This window comes from Pterocles gutturalis, unplaced genomic scaffold, assembly GCF_000699245.1.
Source record: "Pterocles gutturalis isolate BGI_N339 unplaced genomic scaffold, ASM69924v1 scaffold8568, whole genome shotgun sequence".
In the NCBI taxonomy this organism is placed as follows: Eukaryota; Metazoa; Chordata; class Aves; order Pterocliformes; family Pteroclidae; genus Pterocles; species Pterocles gutturalis.
Window position 1 is genome coordinate 24940 of NW_010120412.1, and position 22194 is coordinate 47133.

Here is a 22194-nt window from a genome sequence, read left to right on the forward strand (position 1 = left end):
TGATCTTACTGAAAATTTGATGGATTTGAATACTCTGAATTTCCTGAGTACTCTCAGCCCAGCCCTGACTTCTTCCTAGGTGCAAGAATGTGATCTACAACCCTTAACCTCACACTTAGTTGCATTAAATAAGAATTTAACTTCTTTTTATTTAAGTTAGTTCTAGGGCTTCATGTTCTGTGTCTGAGCACCCCCACATCTGTGTGGCTGAGCACTGGGATACTTTTCTCTCATCTGATCCTGATTAAGCACCTCAGACATTCCAAAGGCTGTTTGTAATATAAAATGTATAAACCATCCACAAAGCTGTGGCTTAAAATAGAAATCTCTCCTTTTCCTAGTGGATATTGTGTATGCCGAGCTGAGGAGTCATGCTCTTTATCTTGGCATTAAATACTGCTTGAGTTCCTTTTTGTGCAATGTAACAGCTTTGAAGAGTTCCTCACTTTGAAGTAGTCAAATGTTTTATGATTTGACCATTGTTTTGGAAGATGTGGATAAAGAATAGCATAGGAAAAAAAACTGTGACACATTCAGAGAGGTATCCCATCTGTTAAATGAAGCTGTATTTTTAATTAGACTTTTTTGTGAAATGGAAGACTTCAGCACTTTCAGTTGAATTCTGAACAGTGAATCCCAACCTAATCACCATATTTGACTCTTATCAGAAGCCTGAAAACAGCCAGATCTACAGGCTCTATCTCTGTCTTGCATCTTGTCTGGCTCAGTTGGTTCCTCAGTCAGTCCTGTCTGTGTTGGATCGTCCTCAGATGCCCATGGAGAGCTTGGATGCATAGTTTCAGGAAAATAAATGAGGCACCCAGGCTTTAAATGCTACAATTACCCTGTGTCAGAGTCTTCTGTGCCTATAATTCTAGGTTTGGATCAGTGCTTATTTTGTTCTGTTGAACACGATGAGCTATAGGGCTTTGTTATGAATATTAAATAGAAATTGCTTTTAATCCAGAAGGTCCTTGCTCAGCTTTACCAGAAATAGATTGTTATTAATGCTTAATTCTTACACTAATTTGCGGTGATTGCCTGATTGAAGACCATCAGGTACAAGCGTATTTGTTGACTGTTAGCAGAGATGCATTAAGACCTTCTATGGTCTTTGTCCAAGTCCAGATTGCAGAAGAGATGTAGAAATGGGAGGCAAGCTATTGTGAAAATACTTTTTTCTTCACCAGTCAAATTATGCTAGGGATGGGGAAAAGAAAAAACAGCAATTTAAAAGTTGTTAATTTGTGTTCATGTAAATCTTTTTCCTCAGGTTTCCTGGCATTGCTCTTAAAGGCAAGAAATATAAACCACTCTTTGAATATTTTATTCAGGTAAGATGAACAAGCTTGGTATTGATACAGGATACAAAGACACAAGTAAAAGAGATTCTCAGTATCCCTTGTTTATATTATAAAAATCTTGTGTCCTTGTGTTAAAGTAGTTCAAAGTTGCCATGAAAGGCTGAAAAACAGAGGGTTGACTTTTTTCTGGTTTTTTTTCCCTTACATTTTAAATACACCCAGAGTAAGAACTCAGTGATAAATAGTAATTGGACTTCAGATTGCAGAGAAGATTCCAATACACAGTAATAAATAGGCAGTATTCTCTCAACTTTTCATCTGGTGAGCTTCTGTTGTTTGCCTTTAATAGGCAGTCTACAAATTTTGTATTCGCAGGAGAATGCCATTTAGTATTTTCTGTTGAAGTGTTAAAAGCCTTTCCTAAAATAACTACTGATATATCTGGTTTTTATGGATGTCCACCTGTGCAGCACTTAAGCACTGCATAAGTCTAGTGTAGTTAATAGCACCGCAGATGATGAAAGAATATGTAGCAATAAGAGAGGGGATAGACAATTTATATATTAAAAACCAATTCTGATTAAAAGTGGATTAAATTTCTCAAAGAGTTGAAGTGGATTACAGTACTACTGGAGAAGCAGCTGTTAACTCCTGTAAGGGATTTGGTCATTTGTGGCTACCATCTGTTCTGAAGCATGTGCTGAAGTCGGCAAAGGTGAGAAAGCCTCTACAGGGAGCAGGACATGTTATTTCTAGAGAAAGGTCAGAACACATAGCTGAATAAGAAAAATGGGACTGCAGATGTAAAGGTTTGGAATGGATAAATTTTTTGAGTCCTGCTGTACTTCTAAGGAGCAGATGGGCATCTACGGCCTTTTTTTTTTTTTTTTTAGAATGGATGTCTTATCTCAAAATATCCCTTGTCAGAACAAGCCAAATCTAATATTTTATAACACATTTGGTTCAGCTGTGACTACAGTGAATTTTTTTTTTACTACTTTAGTTTTAAGGAATAGAAAATAGTTCTTTATTTTTCATTATCTGCGTACTGAACACACTGCAACTTGTCAGATCTCTTCTTGGCAATTTTTTCCATTTTATTTTTTTACTTGACACTTACCACTTTCTTATTCTCCGGAGGAGATAAAGTTTTTTTTAAAATCAGAAGGTATAGTTGATGTACAAAAATGCAAGGAGACTTCTGTATATAGAATCCCTGTAGCTTTCTTGGTTGTATCCTCACTTACAGGAGTGCATTGATGTGTGGTCTATTAAGCACAGACCTGTGTGAAGATCGGTGGTGTGAAGAGTAATTGACAACGAGGCCTTCTGGAGAGATTTTGGATTTAGTCACACTTGACACTGTTTAAATGAAGTATACTGCCTGGGCATCTTAGATACGGGAAATAATGTTAGGAATGTTACATTTTACTGTGCCATTTATCTTTGATGCAGTTCTTTACTCCTGTGGGTGCCTAGTGGCTGTTCTTAAGAATTCAGTTTTGATATATTCGTATATATATATATATAAAAACATATATATATATATATGAAAACCATATTTTTGTGTTGCAGTGCAAAGATAAAGGTGCCTTTGCTGTGGTTGTAGACAATTATGTGAAGGAAGAGGAAGGCACGGGTGTTGTACATCAGGCCCCCTATTTTGGTGCTGTGAGTATGAAATACAGATCTTATGTTTGTTTTGTTCCAACACACGTTGCTTGGCTTTCGAGCTACTGGGAAGTGTCTGTCAGGGTGACTAGGATATAAACAGTCTTCCCATTTGCTGCTTACAGATGTGAGAATACAATGGAGCATTGTATTCTAAGCTCTTCCACTCACTAGTGCCCTTTGTGTGCTAGGCTGGAGATGTTAGGTGTTCCTCGATTTGGTTATTGTTGTGGTGTGTGCAGTGAACTCGCCACTGTACCTTCTGAGTGTCATTGGTCTTAGTTTTTCTCAAAGTCTAAATTTACAGCTTTGAGAAGAAATTGTGTAGCCCTGACAGTCAACACTACCTTTGCCAAGTGATAGTTTGGGTGGTAACAGCAGTTCTGCTCGGCACACTGCCCCTCTTCAGTGTTTGAATTTCTTTACTAGTTGGGCTTTTAGAGAATGAAAAAATGCTTTGACTGCTTTTGTACTGAGACTTTTTTCTCTCGGTGTAGAAGAATTCTGTTGCACTCCATTCTTTTTTCTGTCCCTATTGTCCTTTCCCGTAGTCTATTCTTCTGAAGGTTAAGAGGGATAGTTTTTCATGGATTTCATCATTTCAGTTTTTAGACATATGAATTAAATACAATAGTTTAGACTCATTGTCCTTTTTGTATAGTGTCCTGTCTTCAACCATTATCCAAAGATGTCCTCAAAGAACTTGCAGTAGAGCTGCCAATGCCCAGCAATTAGCAGTCCCTGGACCATGAGCACTATCATCATTTTCAGAAACTGTTGGCATTAATAATGTGCCTCTTTGTATTCATGTGAAATATCCCATCCTTTCCTGTCTTTTTTTAATGCATTTTTCTGAAGGATGCATCCATTATGGTGGTGTTTCCCTTCTCAAGATGAACATTGATATGAAAAGACGTCCCAGCTTAATACAGCTGTGAATAAAGAAAATCCCTGGGCTGTATGTTGTTACTTAACAAAGAAATTTATGGTGACTGGTAAAGTCTCTTAAGAAGTCTGAAGGCTATCAGGCTATTGACACCTCAGATATTCCTCTGTAGTTAGATCTTGCAAGGACTTGACTGAGGGGTGAGGGAGCAGCAGACTTGGTTTTGAGGCAGGAGCTCTTGCTGTAGGAGGTGGAGTGAAGGAAGAGAAGAGGCTGCTAATAGAGAAGGAGCTCTGGAAGAAACTTTCCCTTGGCTGCTGTATTTTTTTGTTGTGTATTTGCCCAATACAGTTTAGTTGTTGAAAGCAGCTTATTGGAAAGCCTGACTGGCCAATTAGAGCAAGAGTTATTTGCCCTGTTTTATTTAATTTTGTTATAAGCGCACAGAGATTTGTGTAAACGCATAAAAAAAATTATTTTGTTTCCCTCTCCTGAGAAGTCAGCAATTATCTTTAAAACAATTTTTTTTTTTAAAAAATAAGAGTATCAATTAAGTGCATTGCAAAGAAAAAAGTACATAAAATATTTTGTGTGAAGAAAAAGTACACTAACATTGCAAACAAAACTTTGCACTTGTTAGCTGAGGAGCAGATTGACTTTATAATGCATGATGCATAGACCTGAGTCAACTGGATATGCTGCCTTTAGGAGGTTGCGTATTATATGTTGCACTTAATGCTGATACCTTTTTTCTTTTGGGATGGGTGTAGTTCACTTTTGACAGCCCACTGATTTTTTTAAGGTTTTTTTTGTTCATAAAGGCTCACAAAAGATTCTGGTTTAGGTGCAGAAATTCATCATTGTGTAGTAGGCTCTGCATAGAATACTGAGTGTTACACGTGTTGGCATTAAAAGTTTGCATTTAAGTAGACAGATTATATGAAGGAAGGGAGATAACTCATGACTATAGGCAACTGTCTTCCTAATTAATTGGCTTCTCTGTGATTTCCTTTACTGTTGTGTTGAAGGTGAACAGGAAAGCGGAAAGGATAAGTGGTGCAGGAGGCAAGGGTCAGGGGAGAAGAAAAAAAGCACAGTCCTTCATGGAAAGTGTCGTATCTTGTCTCTCTTCCTTCCTTTTGATATAAGGGAGTCCCTCTGATAAGTAGGGATAGAAAGTAAATTTAAAAAAAAATTATTCTTACTGCTACGTATTCTGTATTTCTGGTAGCTTAGAAATGTATCCATATCCAACAAAATTTAAAGTAAAAATTCACTTTTATTTCCAGGATTTGTAGTTTCATTGTCTTGTGTGATGCTTTTGCGAAATACAAGCTGCCACCCAGTATCAGGGCACTCTATTTCAGTTCAAATGAAATAAAAATTAAAGCTCGCAGAACAAGACAAACCTGTATTAAATACTCTGTAAACTCATGGTACCTCCAGATTATCATGACACTAAAATTCAGCTGCTCAGGAATTTCATCATAGATGTATCTAGAGTCAGCTTTAAAAGCTTTAGTAACACTTCAGTTTGCATACAAGCCCTGCATTTCTAGTGCCTGATCAGACTGCCTCACAGAAGTTTCATTGATATGTTACTGTTGCACTTTCTTTTCAGTAGTTTGCAGCAGGATACTTGGACTTGTGTCTAGAGATACTGAAGGTGAACCTTTTGACTTCATGGTTTTGTTGTTTTTAAATTTCAGATAGAAAAACTTTGAGTTCTCATCAATGAGCTGTTTAATAGCTTCTGCTTCGTGTATTTTGTGTATGATTTTAAACTTTCATTTGTAGTCTTTCACGAGATCTAATTGTGGAAGGTGTACAAAAGTGAACACTATGACTTCTCTCCTGGAAAGAGTTTAAATTTGTCTTAGCTTTCAGGTGGAGCTTAGCATTTGTGGATTTCTGTATGTGCCTGAATATATTTTTGGGTTGTGGTTACTGAAGCAAATCTTCATTAAATCAAACGGCAGGTCACTCTGGAAAGCTTTTACATTCGAGCTCTTAAAAAGAAAGGAACTAGCTGTAGAAAATCAAAATAGCAAAGCCCTTTATACGTCATTGGCTCCATCAGCGATGCAAATTGAACTGAAGCACCTCTTGACCCAAGTCCTGCAAAGTGGAAGGTTTGTTATTAAGTTTTAGCTAGGTTGTGAGCATGCCAAGCTTTGTAGTCTTTGCTGGCTGCTTCTTCAAAGCCTTTTACAATTCACTGCCAAATCAGGGTTGACGTTAGTTCTGTCATCTGGCCTACATTTTAAACACCACGGTCTGCTTGCTGTGTCTCAGCAATGATAGCTGATGAAAGGTCAGCTGAGAATAGGCTTATCGCAGTTAATCTAGTGGCTGAAGAAACTGGGTGACCAAGTGAAGGCTGAAGAATCGTGATGGCTGTCCACAGCTGCCAGAGAGTGGCAAGAGATTATGGTCTATAGTAAATGAGTGCTGTAGCTGAAGTGGTTTCTCATTTCTGCGTGTAATGCCTTGGTACATGAAGTAGCCAACTTCACTATTGCTGTGGATGAGTTCCAGCACTGTAAAATATAGTGTGGATCAGCAGACAACCTCTTCCACATCTGGCTTGAGGGAGCTGGTGACTGCAGGAACTAGTGGGTAAGGTTGGAAGTACAGAGTGAGGACTGGAGAAAGGATCTGGAAACCCTACTCTGTCGCTCCAAAGTTGGCTTGCCTGTGTTGGGTAAATCTAAGAAAGGAGACTTCAGCTTGCTATGGAGCACTTGCTTATTTAACACGTAATTTACACACTTGCTTCTGGTGTGCTCTCCTTAGTCAGGGTGGTCAAATTGCTTTAAAATGCAACTCTGTGAAATAGCTGCTGTGTTTTACAAAAGGTAAATGAGCTCTAAGCATAGAGGAGGCTAACAGTTCAACTGCTGCTAGTTTTGTCAGGCAGAGTCACTCCAGCTTGTGTTTCACACTGCACAAAACTTCAGGATTTTTTCCTGGGGCTTCCTCCATTTTGTCAGAGCAGCAATACAGGAACCTCTAAGACTCAAAAAAGCTACCTGGCTTGATGCAGTATTAACAGGGCCTTTTTCTTTGAGGAAAATGAAGCAATTCTGTGAATGTCCTGAGAGTGGTGGATCTGCAGTTGTTCCTTCTCCCTTTCCTTCCCAGCCCCAAAAATGCTCTCTTGTCCTACGGCAAGGAATTGGGAAATCTGGAGTGATAACTGGTTAAGATATGGACTGACTTTGACATCAGGCTTGAAATTAATATCTGAACTTTTCTGTTCCTTTAATAATTTTCTTTAATCTTTTTTAAGATACCATTGTTGTTTAGCTACATTCATAAAAGTCTGAAGTGACCCTCTTTTTCTTAGTTTTTCTTTTTTTCCTTACTGCTACAGGAAATTAAAAATTTAAACAGATGCTGGCCAGGAAAATAAACTGTGATGTTGTCCATGTGTGGTTGTTGGTCAGTAGTGTTGCCTGCGGGCCAACAAAGTTTCAAAAACACAGATTTAAAGGCTTTGGATCATTAAGACATTAAAAAAATGAGATTTGTTATGTGGAGTTCCAGAATTAAATTGATTAAAACAACCTGCCTTCTGGAAAATACCATGCAGGCTTGTGTGCTAAACAGACACGAGTCTCTGGCTGGTACAAGAGCATGCCATAGTGGTTGTCAGTTCCTTTACTAGGCAATAGTAGCCTGAAACTGTTGGCTACATGTATGTATGTGTGTATGTACACACATAAAATAGTGTATGTACATATATATATATGCATGTGTATGTATACACGCAGAAGCACACACATATTCCTCTACTAGATGAGAGAAAACACATGTTCTGAAGAAATCAGAATTTCTGTGATGAATGAAAGTACAGTCCTGTAAAATACATATTTTCCTATGCATATTTGGGATTAGTGAAGGCTGCTGAGTGTTTTGCTATTCTTGTCCAGTTGTCGCATTTTCTATTTAACATTTAATTTCATTTTCCAGGAATGGATATTTTAACCAATGTTTTGCATTTCTGTAACTTGATACTTGTCTCTTTTGTAGGATGATTACAGAGTCTGCATGGATTTTAATATTATTCAGAAAGATTCTGTGCCCGTTTGTCCTGTTGATGCGTCAGGCTGCTTCACAGCAGAAGTGACTGACTTTGCAGGACAGTATGTGAAGGTTAGTAGTCTTGGAGAAAGTAAATAACTATGCAAGAAAAATTCTGTTTTATGGTAGAAGTGTTCTTCTCTTTGCCTAAGTGGCTTTTTCTCTAATGTGCCTTTGGTATCTGGAAAAACCAAAATATGTTTAACATTTGCAACAAGGTTGTAGTTGTTTTTTACAACATCTGAAAAATAAAGAATTTGAAACCTAAGTAATACCATGTATCTGCTAGTGAAAAGGAAGAGCAGTATCTCCTGTTTATATCTGCTGCAGAAAGTCTCACTTTTCCCTTGTTTCTTATGGAAATATTATGTATGCAGTCTCCAGGCAAGTGTGCAGAGGCCTCCTATACCTCTGGATGACTTCTGTATTCACAGATATTGTCATTAATTTTATACCAGCCGGTTAGTGTAACATGACTTGTTAGAGGAGAGAAATCCAGTCGTTTTCTCCACTTGTGGGATGTGTTGCAATGGGAGTTTATTTGCCAATAGATGCAAGAGAATCCATGTAAAAGGAACCCACACAAGCTCCAGATTGCTCCAGGCACAAATCCATAGAAAGGAGTGGTGCCTCTTTAATTCTGTGTGTTAAGAAAACAAAATGTTGTTAGTCAGTTTCCTGCTGGTACAGTTGGATAGCAAAGGATGTTCCTGTAAACACAATTTACTTGAAAAAGACTTAAGTCTTGCATTGTATTTGAACTCAGACAGCTATCATTGCTTCCTGCTATACATTAAAGCAAATAAGAGAACACTGGAGGCCACATGTTCTATCTATCTTCAAATCTGAACTTAAGGCTCTTGGAGAATATTCTTATTATGATGAATTCTTAGCTTATGGATGTTGCTGTATCATAAGTCTTTGAATGTTTTTTTCTGTCGTAATGTCATGTTGACAGTTGTTTGAGCACATTGTCTTTTGATTTTTAACGTAGAGCTTTTACTTCCAGCTTAGATCTTAAATCCTGTTTTGTTAGTGAAGTATTGTAAAAGATGCTTCAACTTCTGTAACTGTAGTCATGTTAAAGAAGTGTGTTGCAGTGAAGTCTAAGTATTAGGTAAGAAGCACTTTGTGGCTTCCTGCCGCAAAATCAGAAAACTCCAGAGAAGGTTTAAGATATTTAATTATATGAGTTCTGGCTTGCATTGGTGCTACAGAAAACTAGAATTTTGTACACAGTTGTGTGTATGTGGAAACAGAGTGAAGGGCAAAAAGGGACTGATGCTGTGTACTAGTATTTGGAGAGCAAAGAACTTTGCAAATTTAGTGTGTTACAGTGCGTCTGCAATAAATGCATAAATTGTATAGAAGCTTTTTGGATTTCTTCTGTGTATAAATACTGGATTATTTGTAGAGGTTTTCTTAATTTGGGTGTTGGAGACAGATCATGTAGTAGCTTACTGAAATAGTGAAATTTGTATTCCAAGGAAAATTTTTTGTTCTTTTTTAGGATGCAGATAAGAACATCATTAAATTACTGAAAGAGAAAGGCAGACTGGTTCACAGCAGCAGTTTTAAACACAGCTATCCTTTCTGCTGGAGGTAAGGAGAGAAGTACATACAGCTTTGAGATTGAGCGTTCTAACTGAGTAGTTCTTCAGGTTTGTCTAATTTTAATCTCTCTTGGCCTACTTAATTTTTTAACGATTAAAAAAAAGCTTATTTTCTAAACAGCTAGGTATTGAGTGGTGGAAAAGGATATTTTGTTACCCTTTGAACTGTATCCAAATAAGTGTGTCGCAGAACATCTTTAAATGTTTGCCTTTGAACTTTCTGTATTTGGGTTAAAATGGCTGTATTATGGCTATTATCATACTTCTTCTTAACCTTGTAAAATTACATCTTTCTGTGGAGTCTGGTAGAACCCAGTTGCTTATAATATGGAAACTTCTGTATTGTCGATTAAAATCAAAGTTAGCATTTATCCACTGCAGTGGGTAGTAAGTGTATGTCATGGTTTAACCGCAGCCAGCAATAAGCCCCACACACCCACTCCCTCACTGCCCCCCCGGTGGGATGGGGAAAAAGTAAAAGTGAAAAGACTCATGGGTTGAGGTAAAGACAGTTGAATAAGTAAAGCAAAAGCTGTGCATGCAAGCAAAGCAAAACAAGGAATTTATTCCCTACTTCCCATGGGGAGGCAGGTGTTCAGCCACCTCCAGGAAAGCAGAGCTTCATCATGCGTAGTGGTTATTTGGGAAGACAAACACCATCACTCTCAATGTACCCCCTTCCTTCTTCTTCCCCCAGCTTTATATGCTGAGCATGACGTCACATGGTGTGGAATATCCCTTTGGTCAGTTGGGGTCAGCTGTCCCAGCTGTGTCCCCTCCCAACTTCATACGTACCCCCAGCCCACTCGCTGGTGGGGTGAGAAGGAGGAAAGGCCTTGACTGTGTGTGAGCACTGCTCAGCAACAACGGAAACATCCCTGTGTCATCAGCACTGTTTCCAGCACAAATCCAAAACACAGCCCCATACTAGCTACTGTGGATAAAATTAACTCTGTCCCAGTCAAAACCTGCACAGTGTAATACCTCAGTGTGTGTTTCTGCTCAGTCATTCCTGAATGGAGTTCATAAACAATGGTTGTGTGTCTGTCAGAAATAGCAGTGGCCATGTTCATAATATCTGTGAGGTCTCAGAAATGTTTGTTTTTGGCAACTAGAAATTCAAGATTAGCTCTGGAATGTTAAGTAGGTGGTTCAGCACAATGGCCTGTAAAGAATTTTTCTTCTCAGATTGGGAGTTTTGCAGAGGTTAAGTGAAGATTCCATGTGCAAGCCTACATGGGCCTTCAGTATAGTAAACTAACGTGAGAGGTTTTGTTTATGAGAAATACGGCCTAGACAAACTTCATCTAGAATGAAGCATGTTTTTATTAGTGTTCTCTCTGTTTTAAATATATACGATTGCTATTGCAAATTTGAGAAAAAAAAAATCACTGAACGATGTAAAACTTAAGAAACTTCAGTAATCTTTTAGTAGGAATATTGTGTTAAACTGTTTTATTACAAGTAAAGCCACACTTCAAAAAAATTTAATTCCATATCTAAAATGACTTGAACATTTTAAATCATAACTGATGCGTAGAACACCTGTACTGAAATAGCTGTGATAAAAGCTTTTCTCTCTGTCTAGCTTTAATGCTACTAGGTGAAGTGTTTTAGCAGTGTGCATTTATCTTTGATCTGTAGCAAAAATAACCTTTTCTTGCTCTTGAATAGTATGATTGGTTTGTTTCTAACAGTTACCTAGAGGAAGAAGGAGAATTACTCTTCAGGTGCTGTGTCCTTGATGATTTGGGACAGTTTTTGAAAAATGGCAGCTCAAAACCAAGCAAAGCGTGTGTTTTTCTTATGTATAGTCATGGCCTTCTGAGACAAACCAGTAATGTAGAAATGTGAATCTGTAGAACATACTTAGTCCTGCCACTCTGTTGACATTTTTGTTGATTGATGATAAGTTGCAGGCAGCACCTAGCAGCAAATTATCTGGTGGGAAGAACAGAATAATGGATTCTACTTGAAAAGCTCATTTCACTGCCATCAGAAATCAAGCCATAATTGGAATATGCTAAAAGTAGAAGAGTAGTCCTTAACTTTGAACATAGTTATAAGTTATTTTGATTAATGTAAGAAAACTTTGAAATCAGACTCTTGTACTTAATGTACTACTGTTCATACTTTTCCCTGATACCAGGCAGTTGTTGAATCTTCAGTATATTGAGATAGTTTCCCTTTTTTTTTTTTTACATATCTTCAAATTAGGGTCCTTCTCTATATATTCCTGTTATTGTGATATGTAGTGATTTTCTGCCAGCTAAACTTTAAGATCTGAGAGAGGAAAACAGTAACAACTTGGTAAGTACACAGCAGATAGTTTTCAGTTAGAATTCCCCTTTATTGGAATTGCTGAAGATGGAGATCGTTGCTCAGAAATGCTTTATGTGGACGGAAGATCTTGAGAGTCTGTATGGTCTAGGTAGCAATTTAACAACTCTGAAAGATAGCATGACAGCTGAAGTGTCCATCTCAGCCACTGTGTGCCATTCTACTTGGAAGCTCTACCATTGACAGAGACGGTGTTTTGTCTTTTTCAAGCCAGTGAAAGCAAAGCCAAGAAACATCTTTCATAGCACGTGGTCTGTTATCTATCATTTGTTTTCTGAATTAAGAGAAAAAGGTGTGATCACAATAACTTGTTTTCACCAGCTGTGCAGTCCAAAACAGGTATGACAACTGCTGGGAGTGTGTAGAGTCCACAGAGAATGGTCTTTCCAATCTTTATATTTTCAAGTGTACAGGCTGTATTTCAGCCATAGTTAATTTTGTGGAGCTGCTAAGGAGCAGGCAGTTTTGCTCAGGTGCTTTGATTCCTCTGATACAATTCTAAAGGATGTATTTATAAGGGGAACACAACATCATTCAGTTGAGGTAGAGAGGAGTGTTTAGGCAGGAATTTTGCAAGCATCAGTCTCTGATTTTAGGTCTTTCTGGATAGTTTTTCTCTTGCCTTATATTGATGGAAGACAGACCCGGTAATGGGTATCTCACATTTGAGTCTGCAGCAAAGAACTGAATCTGGTTTCTTCAACCCTCCCACCAGTCACGAGGGGCAGAAATGTGTAAGATGTTACTGGTTGGGCAGATTTTCAGTATGTTCTATTTTTCTCTTGCCAAGACACTACTTGGCAGTACAGCTAGAAGAAGAAAAATATTGAGGGAAACTGTGCCATCTCCCATTACTTTCTACCCTCATGTAGGTGGAAACAGTGCTCTGTGGGTGCTTCAGAATGGTTATTAAGTATTATAAAGCTACAGTGTTAGGTTGAAAGCCTGGGAAATTTTCACAGGTTCATCTGCTTGTCTCTTTTTCCTAGATCCTTTGTGTCTGAAGCTACTTTTGCACTAAAGCTTGTCTTCCATCAGCCCCATCTGTCAGCTGCTTACTCCTGATAGAGGTTGGGTACCAGTTTATTGTACCAGCGTTCTTTTTGCAATATATTAAGACCATGTGAGAAATCATTATTTTCAGGTTTTATTCTTCTTGTTTCTGGTAACTGAAGATCTTATGTGATGGCAATTTGTCATTCTTCAGTACATCTGAAACTAAAATACTTCTGGAGTACCTTGTAGCTTGCAGAATACTTTTTTTTTTTTTTACTGTGATCTTGCTCCTGTCTGAGAAGTTAACTGAACTATTCCCTTTTTTAGGTGTTAGGACTAAAATCTGAGAAGCAGAACTTCCTAGCTTGACACATTTGCATTTAATAGCTAGAACACTATTACACTGTTACTGCTTTGAGCTCTTACCGTTTCCTGTGAGGTTATAGATACTTTAACTCTTAAAAAATACAGATTGAAATGCATTGCTTATAGTTAAAAGGAAATATCTTATGAAATGTAGTATTGAGAGAAGTGATGCGGTTTTTATTATTGGGCTTTATGCAATGTGAGTGCAGTTTTTTGGGTTTGAACAACCTTTGTTATGGGTTTTTTCTTTTTTTGTCAGGCAAGTGTACCTTTAGGAAGTGCTTCCACAGCAGCAATTTTCATTTACATAGTAATCTTCAGTAGTTTGTGTTTCAAACAAGTCCTTGCTATGGATATAAGTAAAATGAAGTAAACTTTTTAGATGGGTTGTTTACAGTAATAACTGCATGTAGGAGATAATGGTAGTTTCTCAGGGCCTTTGCTTACAACTTATTGTTGAGCAACTGTATTTCCAAGTTCTGAAGAAAAGAGACTTAACAATAATATTTTAAGAAACATTTTGTGGGGTGGATTGATACTGAGGGAGAATGAGCTTCTTGTCCCAGTGTTGTTGAGGCTGCTCTGTACCCATAGACAGATTCCATCCCCCAGGGCTCAGTCTCCCTTTTCAAGTTCGAATAATGGGATGGATGTGAAGGATTAGAAATTTCTGGACTCTCCTATAGTGACTTTTACCCACTACTTGATTACTGACCCTTCAGAGGGATACATGCTACTTGAATCTCTCAAGACCTTAAGCATTTGTATTATGGAACTGACAAATAAGAAACCAGGTTGAGACAGTGCAGTCAGATGCTTAGAGATACTGACTTTGCTAGGTAATTTAGGGAACTTATCACTGTGCACTCTGCCCTGTAGTGTTCCCATTTCTAACCAATCTCAAGTTTGGAATCTGCCCCCACTATATATGGGTTTTACATGATTTTCTTTGAATGTTGAAGTAAGGAATATATTAAGTTGTCTGTGTAACTTCCTACTTTTATAATGTTTATCTGGATCTCTTTCTTTCCTCCTCTTCCTGGAATGGGATGTTCTTCTAGTTAACCCTGGGTGCTGTTATTTCATCTTTATGATTTATTACTATTCTTTTAAATACAAGTAGTAAAAACATAGCACAATGTTTTTTGGCTTTTCAGATTAACGTGCACATTAAAAATATACAGAATGAGCTAAAGTGGAAGGCTTAAATATGGTTCACTTTAATACTTAGGTTCATATTATTGTACGGTGTATGAACACAAATTTCAAATTCAAGTATTCTTTGAATGGTCTCATGATTTCTCTTGGTATACAAATTACTTGAATTGCTGGGTTTGAAGGATTTCTAAAATTTTCTTTTAGGATTTGATTTTAAAATAGTAGCTCACATAAGTTTAACAGTTTGTAATTTAAAATACAAAACAAAACCCAACCTTTGTAACTGTGATAATATTTCAGGAACAGCAATGAATTCAGTTTGTGGAAAGGGAACTGTCATGTACAAAAATATGTTTTAAAGAGTATTTTATAAATAATGTAGCACTGAAAATGTTTTTGTTTGTTTGTTTTGCTCCCTTCCCCATCACCTTCCCTCTACAGGTCAGATACTCCGTTGATATACAAAGCTGTGCCAAGCTGGTTTGTGAGAGTGGAGCACATGGTGGAGAAGCTACTGGAGAATAATGCCCAATGCTACTGGTAATGTCTCCTGTGTATATCTTTTTTTTCTTTGCTCAGGGTTGGGTGTGTAGGTGTGTGTGTGTGTGTCAAAACTCTACAATACTCTATTTCACTGTTAGTGTGCTACCATTACTTCATATTTCCATTCTGTTTTTCTGAGCTAATGTTACTGGAATGGGACTGGTAGCCAGTTTTAAATATTGTTTTACCTCAGGTTTCACAAATGTGCCTCAAACTGGTAGAGCAATGGGATAGTCATCCTGGTATAAACAGATACAACCTGCTTAATTGCGTATCAGCCTAGTGCTTGAACATGTTTGCACACTGTTCCTTTCTTGGGTTGAGAAGACATTCTTTCCTGTGTAAAATCCCAATAAGAAATATATTTAGGGTGTAAGAAAGATTAAATACATACTTTTTAACAACTTACGGTGAAATACGTTACAGGATCATTAAAAGCATCCTCAAATCATGTTATACAATCCTAAAAATTCAACATGAGAGAACCTGCAAAGGAAAATCAACCTGCAGAAGCATGGAAATGGACAGTTAAGCCGCCCAAAAAGCTCCACTAGAGAGAAGAATTTAGTCAGCTAAGCTCTGGGTATTGTTCCAAATTAAACTAATTTTCAGATAAGCTTTTTTTCCTTTTTATCTGGTTATTACAGATCAGGTTGATACTTTGTCATAGATGCGTTTGAAGAAAAAAAAAAAACCCTCCAAAAACCCCAAAACAAACCACCCCCTCTTCCCGCCTCCCCCCTGAGATACCCACAAAAAACCCAACCGAACTGCCCTGGCTTCTGTAATAGTTGTAACTAATCTCAGTTTCAGAGGTTTAAATCAAAACTTTCTATTAGTGGAAAAAAATTAAATCTTACAGTAGGGAATGTGAAAAATATTTGTGATAGCTATGTAGAAAACAACAGATGAACAGGCTTATGATGTGCTAATAACAAAAGTGCCCTATCTTCTCTGCCTCCATAACCTTTATTTTTATTTCTCCTTCTCTCCTAAATAACTTGTACCTGGGAAGTTGAGACCAGAATGGGAAAATGTGTAGATCCAGCCTCATTCAGTTGTACTGCGTGCCATTTCAGTTGTCGTTCAGTCTTTGTGTATGAGGACTGAAGGAGAGTTGGGATTCCACCCGTGTGCACCTCTGCTCAGCAGATGAAATGGTGTTAAAGAAGGTGACTCAACTGTCAGTGAACAGTTACAGCTTATGCTGCGCTTTTTCATGGACAGTAGTTAGCAATTAAATTCTCCATGAGCAGCTTTTGCATAACTGCTTACGTGGTAGAGTAAATATTGGAATACGTGAGAAAAGTTAGTGATCCCTGATACAGACTGTCCAAAAATGCTGCAGCATTGGCTTGCTAATAAGCACATGCCTTATCTGGATATGTAAGAAGATTTTATAGATTAAGTGTTGGTTTCTGTTTTCTGTAGCAGAACATACTGTGATCTTTCTTTGGGGGGAAAAATAAGCTGGAGAGGGGGTGAAAGTGTTTGTTCTTAGCTTTAATTAGCTTTCTCAAGATGCTTTTACTGTTTTGATGGCTGACGGTAGACCTGCATACTTAATTTTCACATGAACATATGAAAAATGTAATGATCCTATTAAGGAAGTGTTGGAAAGGTTGAGATAGTTTTGCTTTTCCAGAAGCAAAGCTTCAAAAAGGAACTGATAAGTGACCTCCACTCATCCAGGAGACATTACTAAGAATTAGTAAACAGTTTGAACCCTACCTTGTCTATGCATATCTGGGTTTTAAGTGGTGCTTTCTGTAAGTGTTGAGTAGTGAGGATACAAGTGAAACTAAATGTGAGAGCTGCCATTGGGTGGGAAGGCTAGGCAATTGTATTAATTCGCAATATTCAACATTCTTGAAATTAAAGTAACTGTTTGTCCTTGAGGCAGTTCTTGAGTCTCAACATAATTCTGTAATTGCCCATAAAAATGATTCCTCAAGATTGCTCTCAAAACAGTATGGTCTTAGATTTTGAAAATCATTTTCACAGAATCACAGAATATTAGAGATGGGAAGGGACCTCAGAAGATCATCTAGTCCAATCCCCCTGCCGGAGCAGGAACACCCAGATCAGATCACACAGGAACGCATCCAGGCGGGCTTTGAATGTCTCCAGAGAAGGAGACTCCACACCCTCTCTGGGCAGCCTGTTCCAGTGCTCTGTCACCCTCACCATGAAGAAGTTTTTTCTCATATTCAAGTGGAACCTCCTATGTTCCAGCTTGAACCCATTTCCCCTTGTCCTATCACTGCATGTCACAGAGAAGAGCCTGGCTCCATTCTCCTGACGTTTGTCGATTAATATGGCCACAAGCAGAGCTGTATTACTACAAAATGATTAATAAAATAATATATATTTGAGTACATGATTTCATGATTACTACTTTGAATATTCTATGGCTTTTGTTATATAAAGATGGCTTTTAACCATCTAGCTTTTTAAAATAAAGATGCATTAGTTTTAAGGTTTTCTTCCTATGTTCTTCACTGATGTCAGTTTTGTTTGGGAGGTAACTTCTGAAGTCGGTATTGAGAATGCTTGCATTCTTCAATATTAATTTATTTAAATTTTGGGAACTCCATCCTTCTCAAAACCTACTTTTTTGCTTTTGAAGAGACATGATCTCTGAAAGTGTCACAGGAATAATATCTAGCATTTTAAAAATTTATTTTTGGACTCTCTGGGGCTTCAGCATGTCCTAAAAATGAGAAAATTGGGGATAAATGCTTTTCAGACTATATTAACCTTTGCAAAATGAGTTTGACTGGGTTGCTTTTTTTATTCCTATAAATGACTGATAGGTATATTGTCCCTTAAGAATATCTGCACACTCTATAGATATCCTTTTTGATGAAATAGATTAAACATAGTTGGACAAACCTTGCAACCTGATTGCCTTTCTAATTAGTTTTTTAATGAATTAGCCTACTGATAAAGCCATAGTTATTCAAAATTTAAAGCCAACAACTGTGTCTTCATTTTTCAAAATTAATTTAACTACAGCTTTCAAGAATGATTATGAATAATGTGCCAGCATTTTTGTAAAATCAGAAACAAAAAAACTTCTCTCTCCCAACCTTATTCTGGTCAGAGTGGGAGGTAATGTGTGCTGGATGTTAGTGAAAGTGCAGAAATGGAGCAGGATGTGTTTCAGTCCTTAATCCAAGGTCCATTACTCAGTGTTCTCTTTACCACACAACTGGCAGAAATTATTTTTTTTTTTAAAATAAATTTTTTTTTAAAAGGGTATTCATAATAAGACAACCTACTACTGTGCTGCTTGAGATAAAGAGGGGCAAATCTGGCTGCTGTACCCCTTGGGGCTGTCAGCCCTTGGCTTCCTGTTGCACTGATGCAGAGCTAGGTGCAGCACCAAAACCGGTCCTGGTGTAAGTGGTCTGGATTTCTGCCTTAACTGTTTGTTGTAACTATCGTCATGTAGAATGATTTGTTGAAAGAAAAAAATATAGCCACAGAGAAGCAACTAAACGATGCCACCTTAGATTCCGTTGCATAATACAGGACTAATTCCTGTCATCACAGGGTTCAAAATTATATGAATTACAGACTTATAAGTTACTGTAAAGAGTAAATTAGTGCAGTTTATACTTAAGTTTCTAAACTGTTGTAGCTCACACTTCTGGTGGTGCATGTAATATTTTTATACTTGTAGGCTGATAGGAAAGGTTCTGTAGACTGTGTAGTTTGTATTTAAATATCAGCTTTGAACTCTTTAGGAAAAAAAAAAGCCAACTCCCTCACTTAAAGTTCTGCTTCAGTAACTTCTGAAAGATTTACCTCTAACTGTTGGCAAGTTGCTAGTGTTAGAGACTATTGCACAGTTCTGCCATTGTCTAAATAAGAAGTACGGCACTTGGTATAGTGGAAAAATGAGCATCAGTGGAAGGAAAGCAGTGATGGAAAACAGCAAGGGACTTCAAAGAAGCCAAGCCTTTTGTTCTTGCATTTCTTGGCACTGAAAAATTCAAGCATTGTAATGAAGAGCTTGACGTATAGGTCCTTAGTTGAAAGTATCCTTTATTGACTTGAAGAACTCACAGTTTAAGTGATGAATGAAAATATCACAACACATCCAAGAGGCCTTTTTGGTATAAGTTAATTTCCTGGTTTACAGAGTGTGAATTTTGCACATGCTTCCTGCTGTACTTGTATGAGCACTCTAAAACTGAAGTGTTTTCACATGTGTCAGTCAAACACATTAATCTTTTGAGAAGCTTTTGATGTTGGTCTCTCTAATCTTTGACCAGGTGCCGCCTTTGTTGAACAGCAAATTGTCTCCCACCTTCTGAAAGGTGTGATTTGATCACAAATTGTGCCTGTCTTTTATCATAAACCCTAAGGCTGGAAAGGCATGGAGAAGATGGGCTGTAGAGCCCATCTGCAATAGAAGTGTTTGTTCTACTGAACTTGTAATTTTTGTGCAGATGAGAAATCTGAGTCTGTACCAGGGGCAACAGAATTTTAAGTCGTAACAGAATTGTAGCATAATGGAGGAAAATAAGTTACTGAGTCCCTTGTTTTCCTCTTTTTTTTCTTAATGATGTTTCATGGGTATTTTCTTTACTAGTTTGTTCGCATTAATAAATACATGTTATCTGAACAGTTTTAAATGCATCAGGGGGGTGGTGGGGATTTTTTTATCCTTTTTTCTTTAATATGACCATGAAATTGAAACTCTTCTTTTTGAATCATCGATCATACTTTTCTTACTCAGGAAATGCAAATACAAGTTAGGTCTTCTTAAGTAGTGTTTGTGAAGCGTATACCAATGTGTAGTCACTAGATGGCAATATTTCCCGAGGAAAAATCCAATCTTGTGTCATTGCTATAGTGGGAGGTGGAAAAAATTTGCTGCAAGGTTAGCCTTGTGTTTGTCTAATTTAAGAGCAACATTAAGTCCAAAGGTTTTATTACTGGCTGTTATCAGACATAGTTGAGGATTAGAAGTGAATTTTGAGGCTTGTTCCACTTGGTTTTGATGGCTTGTGTTCTGTTGTGTCGTATTTTGCAGTTTCTTCTCAAAGCCCCTTGGGCAGAGATTGCTGGTTATGTCATGAATACAGCAGGTATCTTTTCAGTCCCAATGAATGGTCATCAAGAGCTTGTTGTTTGGTTCGTTCAAGTAATACCTTATTAAATAAAGGCTCCAAACGTTGGTTCACTCTGCAATTGCAGTACCATGTTCTTCGGTAGCTGCTAAATCTATCTGCATGTATACTATGTTGAATGTTTGCCAGCTTTATACGACTGCAGACATATATATATATACACACACAGACATACACATATTGAATATTCTATCCTGGTATTATTGCATTGTTGGACGACTGCAAAAGTGTATATATATATACACACATATTGAAATTAATCCTAAGTAGTAATGCTGTATAAAAGTACTTTGTAGCTGTAAATGTTAGAATATTCTGAAGGACACTGTGCAGAAAGAAGAAAAGCAAAAGCTTTATTTCTCACTGGCGTCAGGATGCAGGGATTTTTGCTGTCATTGATAAGATTAAGAATTTTAAGAGCAATTAGGAGGGTCTCTGGGTCATACAAATAAAAATATATTGGGATTTTTTTAATATGAGTGTATCACAAAATCGGAGATTACGGTTTTGCTTGATCTTGACTTGTCAAGCAGCTGAGCGCTGCTGACGGCAGGGTTATGATGCAGTCTGCAGCAGCATTGCAGTCTCACGCTAAAGTGTTTGTTGCTATGGGAACCGGGATAAAAGAGTGAAGAAAAACACTGCTATATCAAAGTGATTGAAAGCACTATTCATTTAGCAAATGTAAGCTGCATATAAGCAGAAAATTCTCTTGCACTGGTGGAGGCAACCCGAATCCGTGTGGGGTATGTGGTTGTGCACCATTCTAATCAGGTTTCATGAATTGAGGAAGAGAGAGTCTGCTGCAGTGGAAATTCTGCGTGCTTTGCAAACAGCTGACCTTTCCTCTCTCTTCCTCTTTCCTCCCTCCCACCTCCCCTGATGTTTAATTAGGTCCATGATATAGATTGGCACTAATTAAAGTGTCAAAAGGGCATGAATAGTTGCTTATTTTATCTCCTTGAATTAAAAACCATTCAAAATCAATTTGAGGACATGTCGAAGGAGGCTTGTTATTAGAGTAAATTAACATAATGGAATTTAAGACTTTGTCTTCCAGGGGTTGGTTAATATTTAAAAAGAAAAGCAAATTCTGCACCTAAAACAAAAAACCCAGCTGTTACGTGATGAATTGAAATAAATCCATACACATTTAGTTAAATTACTTAAGATAACTACTTAATCAGCTTTGTTTTTGCTGTTGTGACTCAGCTGTCTTCTGGAAGAATAACCTTCTCCTTTCCAGATATATAAATGATTCCTGATTTCAGGTGTTGCTTGAAAAGTTACCAGTTCACCAAATGAAAGGAGAGATCTGGGACTATCTTCTCAGAACTGAACATATCAAATGCTGAGTGGTAATCTGGTATTAGATTTCCCAATTTACTCTATTTAAGACAGTGTTTTCTTTATCAGCTTTATAGTCTAACGGGACTGTTTTTCAAATATTTCATAAGCTTCCTTCAATTACTAATTCTGAAGTAAATCTTATGCAATACGTAAAGTTGCTGTGGTGTTTCAAAGAATGTAATTAATAAAATTAGTTGACAAGAGGAATTATGAAGAGTGAGAAAGGATTGGTATATCTTGTTAAACAGCTTTTAATGGTAAATTGATGATAAAACATATGAGGCAGTCTTCTGTGGTGATATTTGACAGCTGGTTTATTTCAGCAGTGATGTTTGTATTTACAAGAAAGAGGGGCAGGACTGCTTTGAGACAGTTCCTGTATCCTGTGACTAGGGCAAGGTGAGCCAACTCATGGAGTCATGCAGAGCACATCTGAGCTTTGAAATGAAAGAAGAATTTGAATTCAGTATTTGCAGTTGTGTTATGAGCATGAGAGAGATACTTCAAAATATATGTATGGAAAAGGAACAAATGTTTTAATCCTTTTAATAAGCTTCTTTCTGGGTTATGTAATAATTTAGATATCTTTTTTCCCCTACATCCTGCACATTTCTCTTCTGGAGACAAGAGTTAGAAGGCAAATATACTCATTTTAATTGATGCTGTTCCTCAGATACTAATTGTTGATGAGAAGTCACTGGATCAGTAGCTGTGGTAGCTTACTGTTACTGCATCCT

General features: G+C 37.5%; 1 protein-coding gene across 1 annotated transcript in view; it reads left to right on the plus strand.

Annotated features, from left to right (window-relative positions):
• Nucleotides 1–22194, plus strand: part of LOC104464243 (isoleucine--tRNA ligase, cytoplasmic-like) — a gene marked incomplete at its 3' end in the record, with an annotated part of 49409 nt that overhangs the window by 22620 nt on the left and 4595 nt on the right. The window contains 5 exon segments of the mRNA XM_010076892.1: nucleotides 1274–1334; nucleotides 2880–2975; nucleotides 7897–8019; nucleotides 9458–9549; nucleotides 14862–14960. Coding sequence (XP_010075194.1) covers nucleotides 1274–1334; nucleotides 2880–2975; nucleotides 7897–8019; nucleotides 9458–9549; nucleotides 14862–14960 — 471 coding nt within the window.